General features: G+C 49.5%; 1 protein-coding gene across 15 annotated transcripts in view; it reads right to left on the reverse strand.

The window, feature by feature from the left end:
- The window catches only part of TCF3 (transcription factor 3), a 75,662-nt gene that overhangs the window by 11,034 nt on the left and 49,085 nt on the right, over positions 1-15,543 (reverse strand). For 5 of the 15 annotated variants that reach the window (XM_083421560.1, XM_083421561.1, XM_083421559.1 and 2 more), the window contains exons 10-16: positions 14,964-15,090; positions 11,957-12,015; positions 11,253-11,331; positions 10,189-10,262; positions 8,925-9,119; positions 7,140-7,269; positions 5,736-5,883 (exon numbers count right to left, since the gene is read on the reverse strand). In XM_083421560.1, the coding sequence (XP_083277686.1) occupies positions 5,736-5,883; positions 7,140-7,269; positions 8,925-9,119; positions 10,189-10,262; positions 11,253-11,331; positions 11,957-12,015; positions 14,964-15,090 (812 nt within the window). Of the gene's footprint in view, positions 1-2,890; positions 3,130-5,720; positions 5,884-7,139; positions 7,270-8,924; positions 9,120-10,188; positions 10,263-11,252; positions 11,332-11,956; positions 12,016-14,963; positions 15,091-15,543 lie in introns of all 15 variants that reach the window. The other 10 variants (XM_083421564.1, XM_083421563.1, XM_083421562.1 and 7 more) reach the window with 3 other exon arrangements.

Below are 15,543 nucleotides of genomic sequence, written 5' to 3' on the forward strand. Positions count from 1 at the left end.
TTGGACTGGATGATCCTTAGGGACCCCCCTCCCAAATCTACGATTCCACAGGCGACCCGCCTGCGCCAAAAGGCTACAGCCGGACAGTGGGCCAAATCGGAGAGCTCTTCAGCTGGCCGGGTTTCGGCTTGGGGGACGCCAGCGGCCAACCCGTCCCAAATGCGTCGCCTTTGGGAACGTGGTGAAATAATAACTTTTAAAAGGAGGTGCGCCAGAGACTTTAAGATTCGGGGAGGGTGCGCCTGCCTTTCTGCTCGTAGGCTATTCCTTCCCCCACCCGACTGCTGCCCGCCTGGGTTTTCCTGTCTCTCTAAGGACGCAGCAAGTGCAAGGTACAGGGTAGGAACCACCGAGGAGGTCACGGCTGGGGTCTGTCTGTAGGAAAGCAGAGAAGGGGTGGCAGAGAGGGTGGCAGCAGCAAACGAAGCGTATACATGAGAGAAAAAGGGGGAGCAAAATAAAAGAGTTATACATGTTGCGGCAGACGAAAAGGGGGAAATTAATGGAAGCTCCAGAATGGAAGGGGGAGAAGGAGCGGAACAGAAGAACGGGGCACAGGTTCTGTACGGTCGAAAACCAGCCACTGCCCCCCTGCCCGCCCACCTCTGTCGAAGAGGAAACTGCATTGAACTCAAGATGCACCCATTTCGCAGATTGCGAGGAAGGAAAAGTTAAGTGCTTTCATGCACGGCCAAGCAGGGGGGGAAGACATTGGCAGAGAGGAAGGGAAAGCAGCCCGACTGTCTTCCGCGGGTGCCCGCCTGGCAGAGAAATGGGCACACGTTTTTGCCTCCGGCTGAGCTCCCCGCCTGGCTCCCCAACTATCTCTGCGCAGATGATTTCATCCCTAACTTGGCAGCTGGGATGGAGGAACAAAGGTTGCAGAGGGGGGGGGGGTTCAAAATACAGCCATACCTCGGACCCTGAACGCCTCGGCAGTCGGGACGTTACGGCTTCCGAATGCCGCAACCCCGGAAGTGAGTGTTTGCAAACGTTCTTTGGGATCCGAACGTCCAGCGTGGCTTCCGATTGGCTGCAGGAAGCTCCCACAGCCAATCAGAAGCTGTGCTCTGGTTTCCGGACGTAAAACGGAGTTCCGGAACACATGATGTTCAAGAACCAAGGTACGGCTGTAGTAATAAAAAGACCAGGCTCATCTCTCCAGAGCATCTTTCGTTGGTGTAAGATGAGGGGGCGCCCGCTATGACTTGTTTAGGGAAGCTTTTAATGTTTGATGTATTCCTGTATTTTAATATTTGGTTGGAAGACATCCAGAGTGGCTGGGGAAGCCCAGCCAGATGGGCGGGGTATAAATAATAAATTATTATTATTATTATTATTATTATTATTTATTATTAAAGCAAAAACCCAGCAAAGCTCAGACCGAGCGGCTTTCCCGCAACACAGGGGGTCCCACGTGTGAATAGGTTTCCTCTCGCGCGATGGATCTTTCCCTCTCGCGCACCCCCCCCCCCCAAAAATTTGGCAGGGGGTTCCCCTAACTCTGCAGGGTACGGAGGCAAACTCACGGAGGGAGGACGGGGAAGTTTCGCTCCACAAGAGGAAATCCTCGTGCGGACGGGAGAACTTGTTTGGATTAGCATTGTTGTTGATCGAGTTTGTATTTATTAAATTTGTGGCGTGCTTTGTGCAGCCACCCCCCCTCCCTGAAGCTCAGCGAATCGCCAAGGGCACTCTAGTAAGGGGGGCTGCCCCCCATCCTCCAAGTCCGAAAGCCACGAGGGATGGAAATAGTTTCATTATTTATTCCTATCCCCAGTAACGGAAGGAACAGCAGGCTACGCATAGGAGCTGGTCTTGAAACTCACTGCCGCAAGGCGAGAAACACAATTAAGCACCGTATTTTTTGCTCTATAAGACTCACTTTTTCCCTCCTAAAAAGTAAGGGGAAATGTGTGTGTGTGTCTTATGGAGCAAATGCAGGTTGCGCAGCTATCCCAGAAGCCAGAACAGCAAGAGGGATTGCTGCTTTCGCTGCGCAGCGATCCCTCTTGCTGTTCTGGCTTCTGAGATTCAGAATATTTTTCCCCCTTGTTTTCCTCCTCTAAAAACTAGGTGCGTCTTGTGGTCTGGTGCGTCTTGTAGAGCGAAAAATACGGCATTTCTTTAAAAGCAAGCCCCCGCCTCATGCAAAAAATGCCAACAGTTTTTTGGGGAAAATACATAGGATTTGCTGGAAAGGATTTGTCCGGTGGGATCTGAGCATCACCTGCATGATCTTTCCGCCTCTCTGGAAAAACAAAAAATAAAAAACACCTCCCGTCTTTGATACGCAGCAATTTAGAGCCCCAAAGAGCTGCCCTTTAGCGCTACAGCTTTTCACCCTCTGCTTTGTAAATCAGGTTTGTTATCAAAATCTGCAGTGTTCTTCTGGGGTTTGCAACAGGCATTTTCAGCTGAATTTTGGGGGGACCGCTTGGTTTGCAAACCTCTGCAAGCCGCCAGAAGCCTGCAAATGTTGATTGATCAACCCGATTTTGCAAAGGTTGGGGTGGTGGAAGGATTCAGACTGTAGCTGTGTGAGGCAGTTTGGGACAGAAGAAAACGATAAATGCGGAACCCGCCTGGCAGAGGCGCGAGGGTTGACGGCATGCTTTCCCTTATTTCCGGTGCGGGAAAACAAAAACGGGGAAAGCGAGGGGTGCGAAAAGTCAGCAGAGAGAAGCAAAACGGCGGCGACCCGCTAAAACCCCACGACAACAGAGACCCCAAAACGGCAAACAAAAAAAAAGGCGTGAGAGTTTCAAGGGGTTGGGAGGCGAGGGGGAGAACGTCAGCAGGAGAGGTGCGCCGGGGACGGATTCGGGAGACGAGACAGACAGCCCCTTGCCGCTGGGAAAACGTCACCACATCGGAAGCCTCCACTGACCTCTAACTTGTTGCTCCAGATTCAGGATAACCGAGACGGCCTGGTGTAGAATGAGCAGTTTGGTCTGCGGCTTTTCGCTGTTTAGGTGCAGTTGACACATGCGCCCCAGCTCTTTAAAAGCCTCGTTGATGTCGCGGACGCGGAGGCGCTCTCGGGCGTTATTAGCCACCCGTCTCTCTTTCTCGCGCTCGGCTTTTTGCTCTGGGGGAAGGAGGTCGTCGTCCTCATCCTCATCTTGACTGAGGGTTGGAAAGGAGAAGGAGACAAGGGGGTGGGTGGGTGGGGGGCGTTTTTTCCACACCTCGGCACCGGAACGCATTGTGCACAAATAAGGGGAACAGGGAGGCACAAAACACACAGGGCAACCCGCCACCCGCCACAATAATATTATATATATTTTTGCAATAACTGGAACGACCGTAAAGCCAACATTTCCCACCCACCGACCGCACTTCCCAGGGCCAGATGGTTTGCAAAGTGTGTCCCCGAAATTCAGTGGAATTCAGAGTCAGTGGAAGAAGATTGGAAGAAATTTAAAGATTACTTACAGAAACACTGCAAAATTAATGAATGTTAGAATGATGCTGGATTGAAGTTAAGTGGGAATTTTTAGCAGTAATGTCAAGGAATATGAAAAAATGGATTGTTAACAGGTGATACTTTAAAGCTATAATATATTAAGATAAAAGATTAAGATAACATTAAAGAGGGAAAGGATTTGCTGAATTAACCAATTGAACTGGAATGCAAGAAAGGGAGATGTGAGGTGGTCAGGGAAATAAGTAAAGGAAAGATAAGATATGGAAAGACTGGTTTGTTTTTAACTGTTTATATTTTGTATTTTCTTTTTCTTTTTATTCTTCTTTATTCTTTCTAATTTTTGTAATATGTTGAAAATGTTAATAAATATCTTTAAAAAAGAAAGAAAGAAAGAAATTCACCCCCCCCCCCCCGAAAGGAAAAAGCTGACTGGGTAAAATTGCAGTAAACCAATCGCTGTTCATATTTTCCCTATGAACCGCCATAGATTCCCACCATGGTGTTTTGGTCGCTACTGATTTTTTTCCCTCCTCTCCCACACTTCATATATTGCCCTTCTCACAATCTGATTTAAGAATCCTTTGTGGGATTTAACCTCGTCATGCCCCATGTAGCTATGTACACAATAGGGGAACCCTTCAATTTATGCGTGAGCCTGCGTATTATGACTTTGGGCGGTTTTTGTGTACAGCCGCGCCTCGGTTCCAGTGGTGTAGCGTGGGGGGTGCAGGGGGGGCCGGCTGCACCGGGCGCAACATCTGGGGGGGGGGGGCGCGCTCGCACTCGCAGCTCTCTGCCCCTACCTGGCTCACTCACTCTCTCTCACTGCAGTGCTGGCTGTGCGAATCTGATCCGAGCCGCCGGGTCGCCGCCCACTATGGAGGGGAGGGTGCCAGGCATGCGGTGCGGAGAGAGAGCGGGGGACTATCTGGGGGAGGGACAGTGCAGGGGGGGGCGCAAATTACTTGCCTTGCCCCGGGTTAGGGGGCACAAATTACTTGCCTTGCCCCGGGTGCTGACAACCCACGCTACGCCACTGCTTGATTCTCGGACGGAATCCATCCCACAAGTCCGTTTGGCTTCCCAAAAACACAGGCGCGGCTTCCGATTGGCTGCGGGAAGCTCCTGCGGCCAATCAGAAGTGGCGCCGGACGTTCGGATCCCAAAGAACATTTGCAAACCGGAACACTCACTTCCAGGTTTGTGGTGTTTCGGGAGCCGAAATGTTTGGGTTGCAAGGCGTTGGGGAACCAAGGTACAACTGTAGAAGTATTTACCGCATTTTTTGCTCTATAAGACTCACTTTTCCCCTCCCAAAAAGTAAGGGGAAATGTGTGTGCGTCTTATGGAGCGAATGCAGGCTGCGCAGCTATCCCAGAAGCCAGAACAGCAAGAGGGATTGCTGCTTTCGCTGCGCAGCGATCCCTCTTGCTGTTCTGGCTTCTGGGATTCAGAATATTTTTTTTCTTGTTTTCCTCCTCCAAAAACTAGGTGCGTCTTGTGGTCTAGTGCGTCTTATAGAGCGAAAAATAGGGTATTTTTTTCTGATAGGGTTTGTATGGTTTTGCCATGGCCTCTGGCTAGTACAACAAAGATTATTTACAGTGTGGGCCCACCCCCAAAAAGCCCCCGGGAGATACTCAGAAGAGGGGTGTGTTTGCTTAGGGTGAAGCGTCCAGGAAATCTGATTCCCACCAGTGCTGCGGAAAGGCTCTAGCAATAGCGGTCCGCTTTCCCCTTTTCTTGCGAGGAATCCTATTCGGAATAAGGGGATTTCCCTTAAAAAGAAGGAAAGGTTGACAGCTATGGCTCTTCCATCCACCCTAGAATTCCCTCCTGGGGCAGGAGACGGGACGGGTGCTTCCGGGACACAGTTTGAAAACCACCGAGCTCGCGGCTGCGGGGACGAACGCAGCGCCTTTTGGTCTGCCTACCCAAACCGCCCATAAACAGGGAGCAAAATACGAAACACGGACACAGGCAATAAATAAATTTTGAACGCACACAGACGTCCATGCAAACATCTATAGGTTCGTCAGCAGGGCTGCAAAACGCCATTACCCCTAGAAAGCTCGGAGGGCGACGCTGCTCTCCCCTCTCCCCCAAAAAGCGAGTCTCTCCTGGGGGTGTTGGAAGCGAGCTGCTTTTCCATCCCTGCTCACCAAGTTGTCGTCCACCTTGACCTCCCGTCTCTCAAGGGGATTTGCTGCCCGGCTGCCCCAAAGACCTAGGATCCTGGGGGTCTCCCCGCGCCCCCCCCCTGGAAAGGGAACAGAGAAAGGGCTGAGACCTGTTCAACGAGCACCTTGTTCGGTTCCGCGACGCCTTCAGCTCCTTCTTCTCCTCCTCCGAGTTGTCGGCCACCGACGTGTTCTCATCGTCTTCCTTGTCCTCCCGCTTGATCTCGCTGGTGCCGGACGAGACACTGGCCCGGCCCAGGCCCCCCGTCAAGCCTGGAGAGGGAATCAGATGGGCAAAGGTGAGAGGGGACCGGAGCCTTCGAGATCTCGGCGCGTCTGCTGCAGCGCAAGAGCTAGAAATCTGCCTTTCTTTACGAAATATCTCCCTCCAAACCTGAAACTTTTATTTCAGGGGGTTAACAGGGATAGACGTCGGAGAATCATAGCGTTGGAAGGGACCTGAAGGGTTAACAACACACTGCACATCAGTGGTGGCCAAACGTGGCCCTCCAGCTTTTTTGGGACTACAACACCCATCATCCCTAGCTAACAGGACCAGTGGCCATGGATGATGGCAACTGTAGTCCCAGAGGGAGCCGGCATACAGCTTCCGGGTCCTGTGGCCAGCAGGACTAAGCCGCTTCTGGCGAACCAGAGCAGTGCACGGAAACACCGTTTACCTTCCTGCCAGAGCGGTACCTATTGATCTACTTTGACGTGCTTTCGAACTGCTAGGTGGGCAGGAGCAGGGACCGAGCAACGGGAGCTCACCCCGTCATTGCGGGGATTCGAACCGCCGACCTTCTGATCGGCAAGCCCTAGGCTCTGTGGTTTAACCCACAGCGCCACCCGCGTCCCTTCCAATCCCCATGTTACACCCCCCCCCAAACTACATCACTCATACATCACGGTTACATCATGAAGAAGAAGAAGAGTTTGGATTTGATATCCCGCCTTTCACTCCCTTTAAGGAGTCTCAAAGCGGCTCACATTCTCCTTTCCCTTCCTCCCCCACAACAAACACTCTGTGAGGTGAGCGGGGCTGAGAGACTTCAAGGAAGTGTGATTGGCCCAAGGTCACCCAGCAGCTGCATGTGGAGGAGCGGAGACGCGAACCCGGTTCCCCAAATTACAAGACTACCGCTCTCAACCACTACACCACACTGGCTCTCCAGTGTGAAAGGGGAGATCTCAGAAATCTGAGCATCCTGGACCCCATGGTTCCCCAACCTTTGAACCGCCAACCTTCTGATTGGCAGGTCTTAGGCTCTGTGGTTTAACCCACAGCGCCACCTGGGCATCTTCACCCGGTGTGCAAAACACGCCTGGTGAATTCCGGCCAACGTTTGAACTATATATCGCCCGCCCTAACAGTCCTCTTGGACCCGAACGCCGATTTAGCTGCGATCCCTGCAATTCAAGGGGGTTCGGATAGATGCCCCTCCGTTGCCCTGGCAAGGACGCCAGGACTTTCGAGCCCCGTGGCGAGGAGAGAGGACGGCGCGGCGAAACCAGCCACTCAACCTTACCGCTGAAGGCATCTGAAGACTGGCCTCTGTTGAGGTCCGGGAGCGAGCTGGGCTGGGCTGGGAGAGGGACGTGATTGTGGAGGAGACTGGGGTTGCTGGGAAGGCCGTCTTCCGAATGGCCCCCCGCCACCTGAAAGAGCAAAGGGAGAGCCGCACGTTATTTTTTTAAAACAGTTTTTATTTATACGAAGCTGAGTGAGAGATTTGACTTTCTTGGGCTCCATGATCACTGCAGATGGTGACAGCAGCCACGAAATTAAAAGACGCCTAATTCTTGGGAGAAAAGCAATGACAAACCTAGACAGCATCTTAAAAAGCAGAGACATCACCTTGCCAACAAAGGTCCGTATAGTTCAAGCTCTGGTTTTCCCAGTAGTGATGTATGGAAGTGAGAGCTGGACCATAAAGAAGGCTGATCGCCGAAGAATGGATGCTTTTGAATTCTGGTGCTGGAGGAGACTCCTGAGAGTCCCATGGACTGCAAGAAGATCAAACCTCTCCATTCGGAAGGAAATCAGCCCTGAGTGCTCACTGGAAGGACAGATCCTGAAGCTGAGGCTCCAAGACTTTGGCCACCTCATGAGAAGAGAAGACTCCCTGGAAAAGACCCTGATGTTGGGAAAGATGGAGGAGAAGGGGACGACGGAGGACGAGATGGTGGGACAGTGTTCTCGAAGCTACCAGCATGAGTTTGACCAAACTGCGGGAGGCAGTGGAAGACAGGAGGGCCTGGCCTGCTCTGGTCCAGGGGGTCACGAAGAGGCGGACACCACTAAGCAACAAATTTATACTTCTCAAGTTTACACATTTCGTGACAGTGGGAGGACCTTGGTTCTCAAGTGCCAAAAACCCAGAAGTAAGTGTTCTGGTTTTTGAACATTTTACGGAAGCTGAACGTCCAACGTGGCTGTCGGCTCTTGTTTCCAGGGTGCCTGCGCCAATCAGAAGCCGCCCCTCAGTTTCCGAACATTTCAGAAGTCAAACGGACTTCCGGAACGGATTAAGTTTGGCGCTTTTGTTTTCGCTCTTTATTTGGCGCTTTTGTTTTTGAGGCTTTTTCGTTTCGTTTGTTTTTGTGACTGCGGAAATGGATAAAAGCCCCCCATCCAAACAATGACTACCATCAGTGCAGGTGAAGGAAAAAAAATGTAATTTTAATTTTTATCATCTACAATACTGTCTTATTTATTTTATAGTACAGCGCACTGATTATTGCTTTCCTTTTGTGGATCAATGGTCTCGTTAGATAGCAAAATCCATGTTCAATTGCTGTTTTAGGGGTTGTTTTTAAAAGTCTGGAACGGATTAATCCGTTTTGCATGACTTTCTATGGGAAAGCGCTGCCTCAGTTTTGGAACGCTTTGGTTTTGGAACGGAATCCATGTTCAATTGCTGTTTTAGGGGTTGTTTTTAAAAGTCTGGAATGGATTAATCCTTTTTGCATGACTTTCTATGGGAAAGCCCTGCCTTGGTTTTGGAACGCTTTACTTTTGGAACGGAATCCATGTTCGATTGCTGTTTAAGGGGTTGTTTTTAAGACTCTGGAACGTATTAATCTGTTTTGCATGACTTTCTGTGGGAAAGCGCTGCCTTGGTTTTGGAATGCTTTGGTTTTGGAACGGATTAAGTTTGAGAACCAGCGGACCACTGTATAACGGTTTGAGCAACCTGACTTTCATTACAGGGGGAAAAGAGAGAATAAAATATTATCGTATATCAAAAATCCCCCACAAGAGCTTTCGAAACGGCAGAAGGATAGACTGGCACCCTCGGCTCGCCCCTTACCAGGTTTGAGTGCCGATTGGCGATTGGCAAAACAGAGGCGGGAGGGAAGGATTGGCTGAGACTGCTGACCGTGGTGCCGTGAGCCGACGCCGCCGACGCCAGCAAGTCGTGGATATCCCTGTGGTTGCTCTGCCCCACCGCGTGGTTCCGGAGGACGTGGATGGCTTCGTCCAAGTGGTCTTCCATTTTGTTTTGCTTGGGGGAGAGAAACGAGAAAGGGTATCAGCCAAGCTGGTTTCCTCCTTGCTCCGGAGGGTAGGACTCGAACCCATGACTCCAAGGGACGAGGAAGGAGATTCCGACTCAACGTGGTGGGGGTTTTTAAGCAGAGGGTGGGTGCCCATCTGTCAGCGGAGATTGCTGCATTGCAGGGGGTTAATAATAATAATTATTTATTTATATCCTGCTCATCTGGCTGGGTTTCCACAGCCACTCTGGGTGGCTTCCAGCAAAATATTAAAATACAATAGTCTTTTAACATTAAAAGCTTCCCTAAAGAGGGCTGCCTTCAGATATCTTCCAAAAGCCAGATAGTTGTTTATTTCCTTGACATCTGAAGGGAGCCACAGGGAGGGTGCCACCACCAAGAAGGACCTCCGTCTTGTTCCCTGTAACCTTATTTCTTGCAGGGAGGGAACCGCCAGAAGGCTTTTGGGAGATGGACCCCGGTGTCCGGGCTGAACGATGGGGGTGGAGACGCTCCTTCAGGTCTACTGGGCCATTTAGGGCTTTCAAGGTCAGCACCAACATTTTGAATTGCGCTCAAGACCGGTTATATGGTCTTGGCGGCTGCTCCCAGTCCCCAGTCTGGCTGCCGCATTCTGGATTAGTTGCAGTTTCTGGGTCACCTTCCAAGGTAGCCCCACGTAGAGCGCATGGCAGTAGTCCAAGCGAGAGATAACCAGAGCATGCACCACTCTGGCCAGACAGTCCGTGGGCAGGGAGGGTCTCATCCTGCGTCCCAGATGGAGCTGCCCTGGACACAGAACTGACCTGCGCCTCCATGGACAGCCGTGAGTCCAAAATGACTCCCAGGCTGTGCACCTGGTCCTTCGGGGGCACAGTCACCCCATTCAGGACCAGGGAGTCCCCCACACCCACCCACCCAGATGGGCAGGGTATAAATAATAAATTATTATTATTATTATTCCTTCATCGGAGTGGGTTTTGGGCCGGATGACCCAACTTTACGATTCTAGGAGTCTACGAATCTCGTCACGAGCTCCCTTTTCCGGAAGCGGAGGGGAAGCGGAAGGAATCTTACCAAAGTATGAAGTGTCCCTTCGTAGCTTGGGGATAAGGCCCCCTGTCCGCCAGCCCGGGGCCACTGCGAAGAACCTGGGGTGGCAGGAAAAGAAGACGATTAGTGCCAGGGGCCCAGGACAAAACACAGAGGACTCTGCCGCTGGCCAGATTTCTTTCGTAGAACACTTAAAACTTTAAAAAGCCGGGCCGCTTGCGAAGAGAGCAAAGCCATGATGTTGTCGGTCAAAATAATAATCAAAAGCCACAGTGTAAAACCGTGCAAAAATAATTAAATCTAATGGGGGGGGGCGGAGATTAAAATGAACGCCAGCACCCAACAGGTCTGAATGTTTTGCCTGAGCAAAGTCCCCTTTCTAAAAAGCACTGCAAACCCAGAAGTAAGTGTCCTGGTCTGCAAACTTTTTTTCAGAAGCTGAACATGCTCCGTTTTGAGTGCCATGCTTGTGTTACGCTGAGGTCTGTCTGCTTTTGCTATTTATTTTGTGTTTCTGTTTTTGCGGCTCTTTTTTTTTGCGGCTGCGTGGAACCCAGTCTAGCTACTGGTACCTCAGGTTACATACGCTGCAGGTTACATACGCTGCAGGTTACAGACTACGCTAACCCAGAAATAGTGCTTCAGGTTAAGAACTTTGCTTCAGGATGAGAACAGAAATCATGCTCTAGCAGCGCGGCAGCAGTGGGAGGCCCCATTAGCTAAAGTGGTGCTTCAGGTTAAGAACAGTTTCAGATTAAGTACAGACCTCATCAGATAGTAAAATCCATGTTCAATTGCAGTTTTAGGGGTAGCTTTTAAAAGCCAGGAACGGATTGATCCATTTTGCATTGCTTTCTGTGGGAAAGCACGCCTTGGTTTCGGAACGCTTTGGTTTTGGAACGGACCTCCAGAACGCATTAAGTTTGAGGACCAAGGTACCACTGGAATAGCTTTTTTCTTTTTAAAAAGGCTGCTTCTTTAGGGGGGTGGTCCTAATCTCGTGCTCTAGGTGGGCACTCCAGGACCTATTCTAGGGTTGCTACATAACCCCCCCCCCTGCAAAAAATAAATAAATACAAAAAGCTCACCTGTTATTCCCTGAGGGGACCCCACCGGTGTGGATGGGTTCGAAGAGAAATTATTGCTAGAGTGATCTGGGGAGTAGATCTGAAAAAGGGGAAAACAAAATCAACAACAACACTCCAATATTGGAGTACTACAATATACCCAAAACAATGGGAGAAATTGGAAGGATCTCAAAAGCGAAGACAGAGAGGGACTGGAAGGTGTTTAAAGGATACTTGCAAAACCATATTGAAAAATCGGAACTCCTATTAGAATAAACAAGTTCCGTTTTAAATACTGAAATACTAAATAAGATGGATAACAATGTGTAATAGAAAAAGGAGCATGAAATTAGGTTAAAGGTGTGTGAGAGAAAGTAATAGAAGTGGAAAGAAATTGCAATTGAGTAGATTGGAAGTCTAACACAAAGGGTGAGGGGTGGTGGATGGTGATGGGAATTATCTGTGGGATTGAGTGTAGGTATGTTTGAACATTTTTTTAGGATTGTATGAAATGTATGTTTGTATGCTTGCATATTCGCAATATGTGTGTATTAATGCTGAATTATTTTAACAATAAAAACTTTTCAAAACAAAAAAAGGAAAAAATTTTTAAAAATCAGCAACAAAAAGGTTTTGCCTTCTTCCGGGAGCCAGGCAAAGAATACGGGGTGAGCCCTTTTATTCCCCCAAAAGGCAAAGCTTCTCTTAAACTTTTCGGGACTTACCGAAGCCAATGCTTTCCCAAGCGCATCTCCTGAACTTCCAGCGGTGGTTCCTCGGTTACCTGGCACAAGAGGAAAGGAGGAGGGTGAGGGAGGAGGAAAACGTGCGCACGCGAAAGGAGAATCGCCTGTGGAAATGTGGACCCGAGGCGGCTGCTTTGACCAGGCCCGATTCATTTTAAATACTCATGCAAGGATAGATTTATTCAGTGGTTTTTTTTCCTGGGGGAATGCAAGCCTCGGAGGACCGAAACGGATCGTGGCCTCTGGGCTTGCGCCCGTAATAAATCCGTCGGACTTTGAGTGTGGCTTGGAAACTTAATCTTACTCATTGAATTTATATACCTTATTTTTCACTCTATAAGACGCACCAGACCACAAGACGCACCTAGTTTTTGGAGGAGGAAAACAAGAAGAAAAATATTCTGAATCTCAGAAGCCAGAACAGCAAGAGGGATCGCTGCGCAGCGAAAGCAGGAATCCCTCTTGCCGTTCTGGCTTCTGGGATAGCTGCGCAGCCTGCATTTGCTCCATAAGACACACAGACATTTCCCCTTACTTTTTAGGAGGGGAAAAGTGAGTCTTAGAGGGCGAAAAATACGTATTTTGTGAATCTCTGTACTTTTGTCCATTTGCTGTATTTATTTTCCCTTATTTGAACTATAAAATGGTGGTTTTCTTGGGTCAAAACGAGAGCACCCCCAAACATTTTTTAAAGAGAACTGGATTTAGGAACACCTGTGTCCCAAAGGCTAAAAAGGGAGATAAACATCGCAGCAAAACCAAATGGAAACTTAGGACGTCAGGGAAGAATAGGCCTTCTTGTGATAGGAAATAACTTGAGATGTTTCAGGGTCGCAATCGATAATCGCCATCATTATTAGGTTGTTGCACCGGTTGTCGAGCTAATGGAATATTATAGGGAGAGAGACGAAGGTTCGTAACCGAAAATGCAAAAATAAAAGCCGAGAAAAGAGAAGAGAGATTAATAGCCGCCGGGGTTTTGCAACAGGTTCATTGCAGGGTGAGGGAGATTAGCACGTCCTGCGTTTCAGGCCCCTTCACCCGTGTGTGTTTGTGTGTTTTCTCACAACAGAGCCCTTGGCCTTTCCGAGCCTTGATCCCACCCCACGCCCCTTCCCACCCCGTCTGAGTAATCCCCTCCTCCTCATCTCCTGCAATGGGTCTGCATTTCGCCCCATGATTGCTTCTTTATTTTTGGGTCTGTGTGTGGAATTTGCACGCTCAGAGACAAGCACCCTCCACCGTCCAGGGTGCAAATATAAAAACATGCATCGCTCTTCTTGCAAAGACACCGTCTGGTTACCCCGTGGCAAAGACAGGCGTGCTGAAAGCCTGTGCGCACCGATCCCTCTTGCTCTCCCGCCTTCGCTTCAATGGAGAGGCACTGAGCAGAGAGGGAGAGAATATTTTTCCCTTGTTCTCCTCCTCTAAAACTAAGTGCGTCTTATGGTCGGGTGCATCTTACAGAGCGGAAAATACGATATATAAAATAAACCTTCCGTTTCTCCTCCCGCTTTGCTGGAGAGGCGCTGAGCAGAGAGGGAGAAAACAGTTTTTTTCTTGTTCTCCTCCTCTAAAACTAAGTGCGTCTTATGGTCTGGTGCATCTTACAGAGCGGAAAATACGGTATATAAAATAAACCTTCCGTTTCTCCTCCTGCTTTGCTGGAGAGGCGCTGAGCAGAGAGGGAGAGAATATTTTCCCCTTGTTCTCCTCCTCTAAAACTAGGTGCATCTTATGGTCGGGTGCATCTTACAGAGCGGAAAATACGGTATATAAAATAAACCTTCCGTTTCTCCTCCTGCTTTGCTGGAGAGGCGCTGAGCAGAGAGGGAGAGAATATTTTCCCCTTGTTCTCCTCCTCTAAAACTAAGTGCGCCTTATGGTCTGGTGCATCTTACAGAGCGGAAAATACGGTATATAAAAAAAAACCTTCCGTTTCTCCTCCCGCTTTGCTGGAGAGGCGCTGAGCAGAGAGGGAGAGAATAGTTTTTTTCTTGTTCTCCTCCTCTAAAACTAGGTGCGTCTTATGGTCAGGTGCATGCATCTTATAGAGTGAAAAATATGGTGTATAAAATAAACCGGCTTCCAGTTCCCAGGCAGAGGGAGGCTGCGTGCTTGCGGCTGCCGTACAAGGGGGGAGGCATTAGCGTCGGGCGGCCCCTAGACAGCGGCTTAAACCCAAACGCATCTATTTCCGTAGCACTAATGGCTTTCCGACACTCCCCAAGAGATTAACCTACATCCAGCAGGAAAGGACGAGAATGGGAGGGGTGGGGGTGGGGGGGGCAGAGTGCCTGCAGGAGGAAAAGGCCGGAAGAGGGGTTTTTTTTTGCACCTGAGACAGGTGATGGAAGGAAATAAACCTGTGGGGAACCTAGGTTTCGAATCGCCCAAAAAAGATGTTTTTGTGTGCTGCAACTGCAGTTAAAATTTTGTTAGCCAAGAAATGGAAAACACAAGAAGTCCCAACAGTGGAGGAATGGCAGATGAAGATGATGGACTTCGTCTAAACTCAAATCCCCCCTGGTCTAATATCCCGAGTGCTGCAAGATCCCAAAAGCACCTGGTCTAAAATGGTCTATCAAAAACTTCACTCTTGTGGTTTATCACCACAGCAGCTACTCACTCTGGGTTTAGCAAAGCAAACAGACTTATTTGTCAGCGCCTAAATGATAATCGAGCATCATAACAACTTGGCCACAATAAGGAAATTTTGCCCATGGTTTGGCTATTTTCCACCTTCCCATTTCGACTCTCCGGCACCCTCTCTGCATAACCGAGCAATCCTGAAATATAGACGCGCTTTGACTCTCGCGAGATTGAATGTCTTGCCCTTATCTGGACTTGAGGGACGATTCCAACGAAAAATGCAAGCCCCACCAACTTTGGCCTGCTAATTTCTGGAACGCAAGGCGGCTCGAATCCTCGATTATCAGCAACAACAGGAAAAATAAAATAAAAAGGAAAGGGTTTGGATACGAACCCATAACACTCTCCGTCCCACTGATGGGGGGCGTGTGGCTGGAGACTCCGTACTGGTTGGAGGCCGAGGAAAAGCCAGAGACTGAAGGGAGTCCGCCGTTCACTTCTCCTGAATGCATCGGGTAATTCTGAAAGGGGACAAAGGGGTCGACTTGTTTTTTTAGTAAAATTGCCCCAGAAGATTCCTGGACATTTAAGCTGCCATTCGATTATTTTCGTCGGGCTATATCTGGGGAATTTTGTCCATACGGCCTTCTGGCGGTTCCCTCCCTGCGAGAAGCAAGGTTGCAGGGAAGCAGGCAGAGGGCCTTCTCGGTGGTGGCACCCTCCCATCAGATGTCAAGGAAATAAGCAACTCTCTGACTTTTAGAAGGCATCTGAAGGCAGCCCTGTTTAGGGAAGCTTTTAATGACTGATGCTTTATTCTGTTTTTATACGTACTGGAAGCCGCCCAAAGTGGCTGATGGGAAAATCAGAGAGCCAGTATGGCTTAGGGGATAGAGTGACTTACTGGGAACTGAGAGACCCGGGTTCAAATCTCTGCTTAGCCCTGAAGCTCACTGGGTGGGACTTTGGGCCAG

This window comes from Podarcis tiliguerta (assembly GCF_965153285.1).
Source record: "Podarcis tiliguerta genome assembly, chromosome: 18".
Lineage (NCBI taxonomy): Eukaryota > Metazoa > Chordata > Lepidosauria > Squamata > Lacertidae > Podarcis > Podarcis tiliguerta.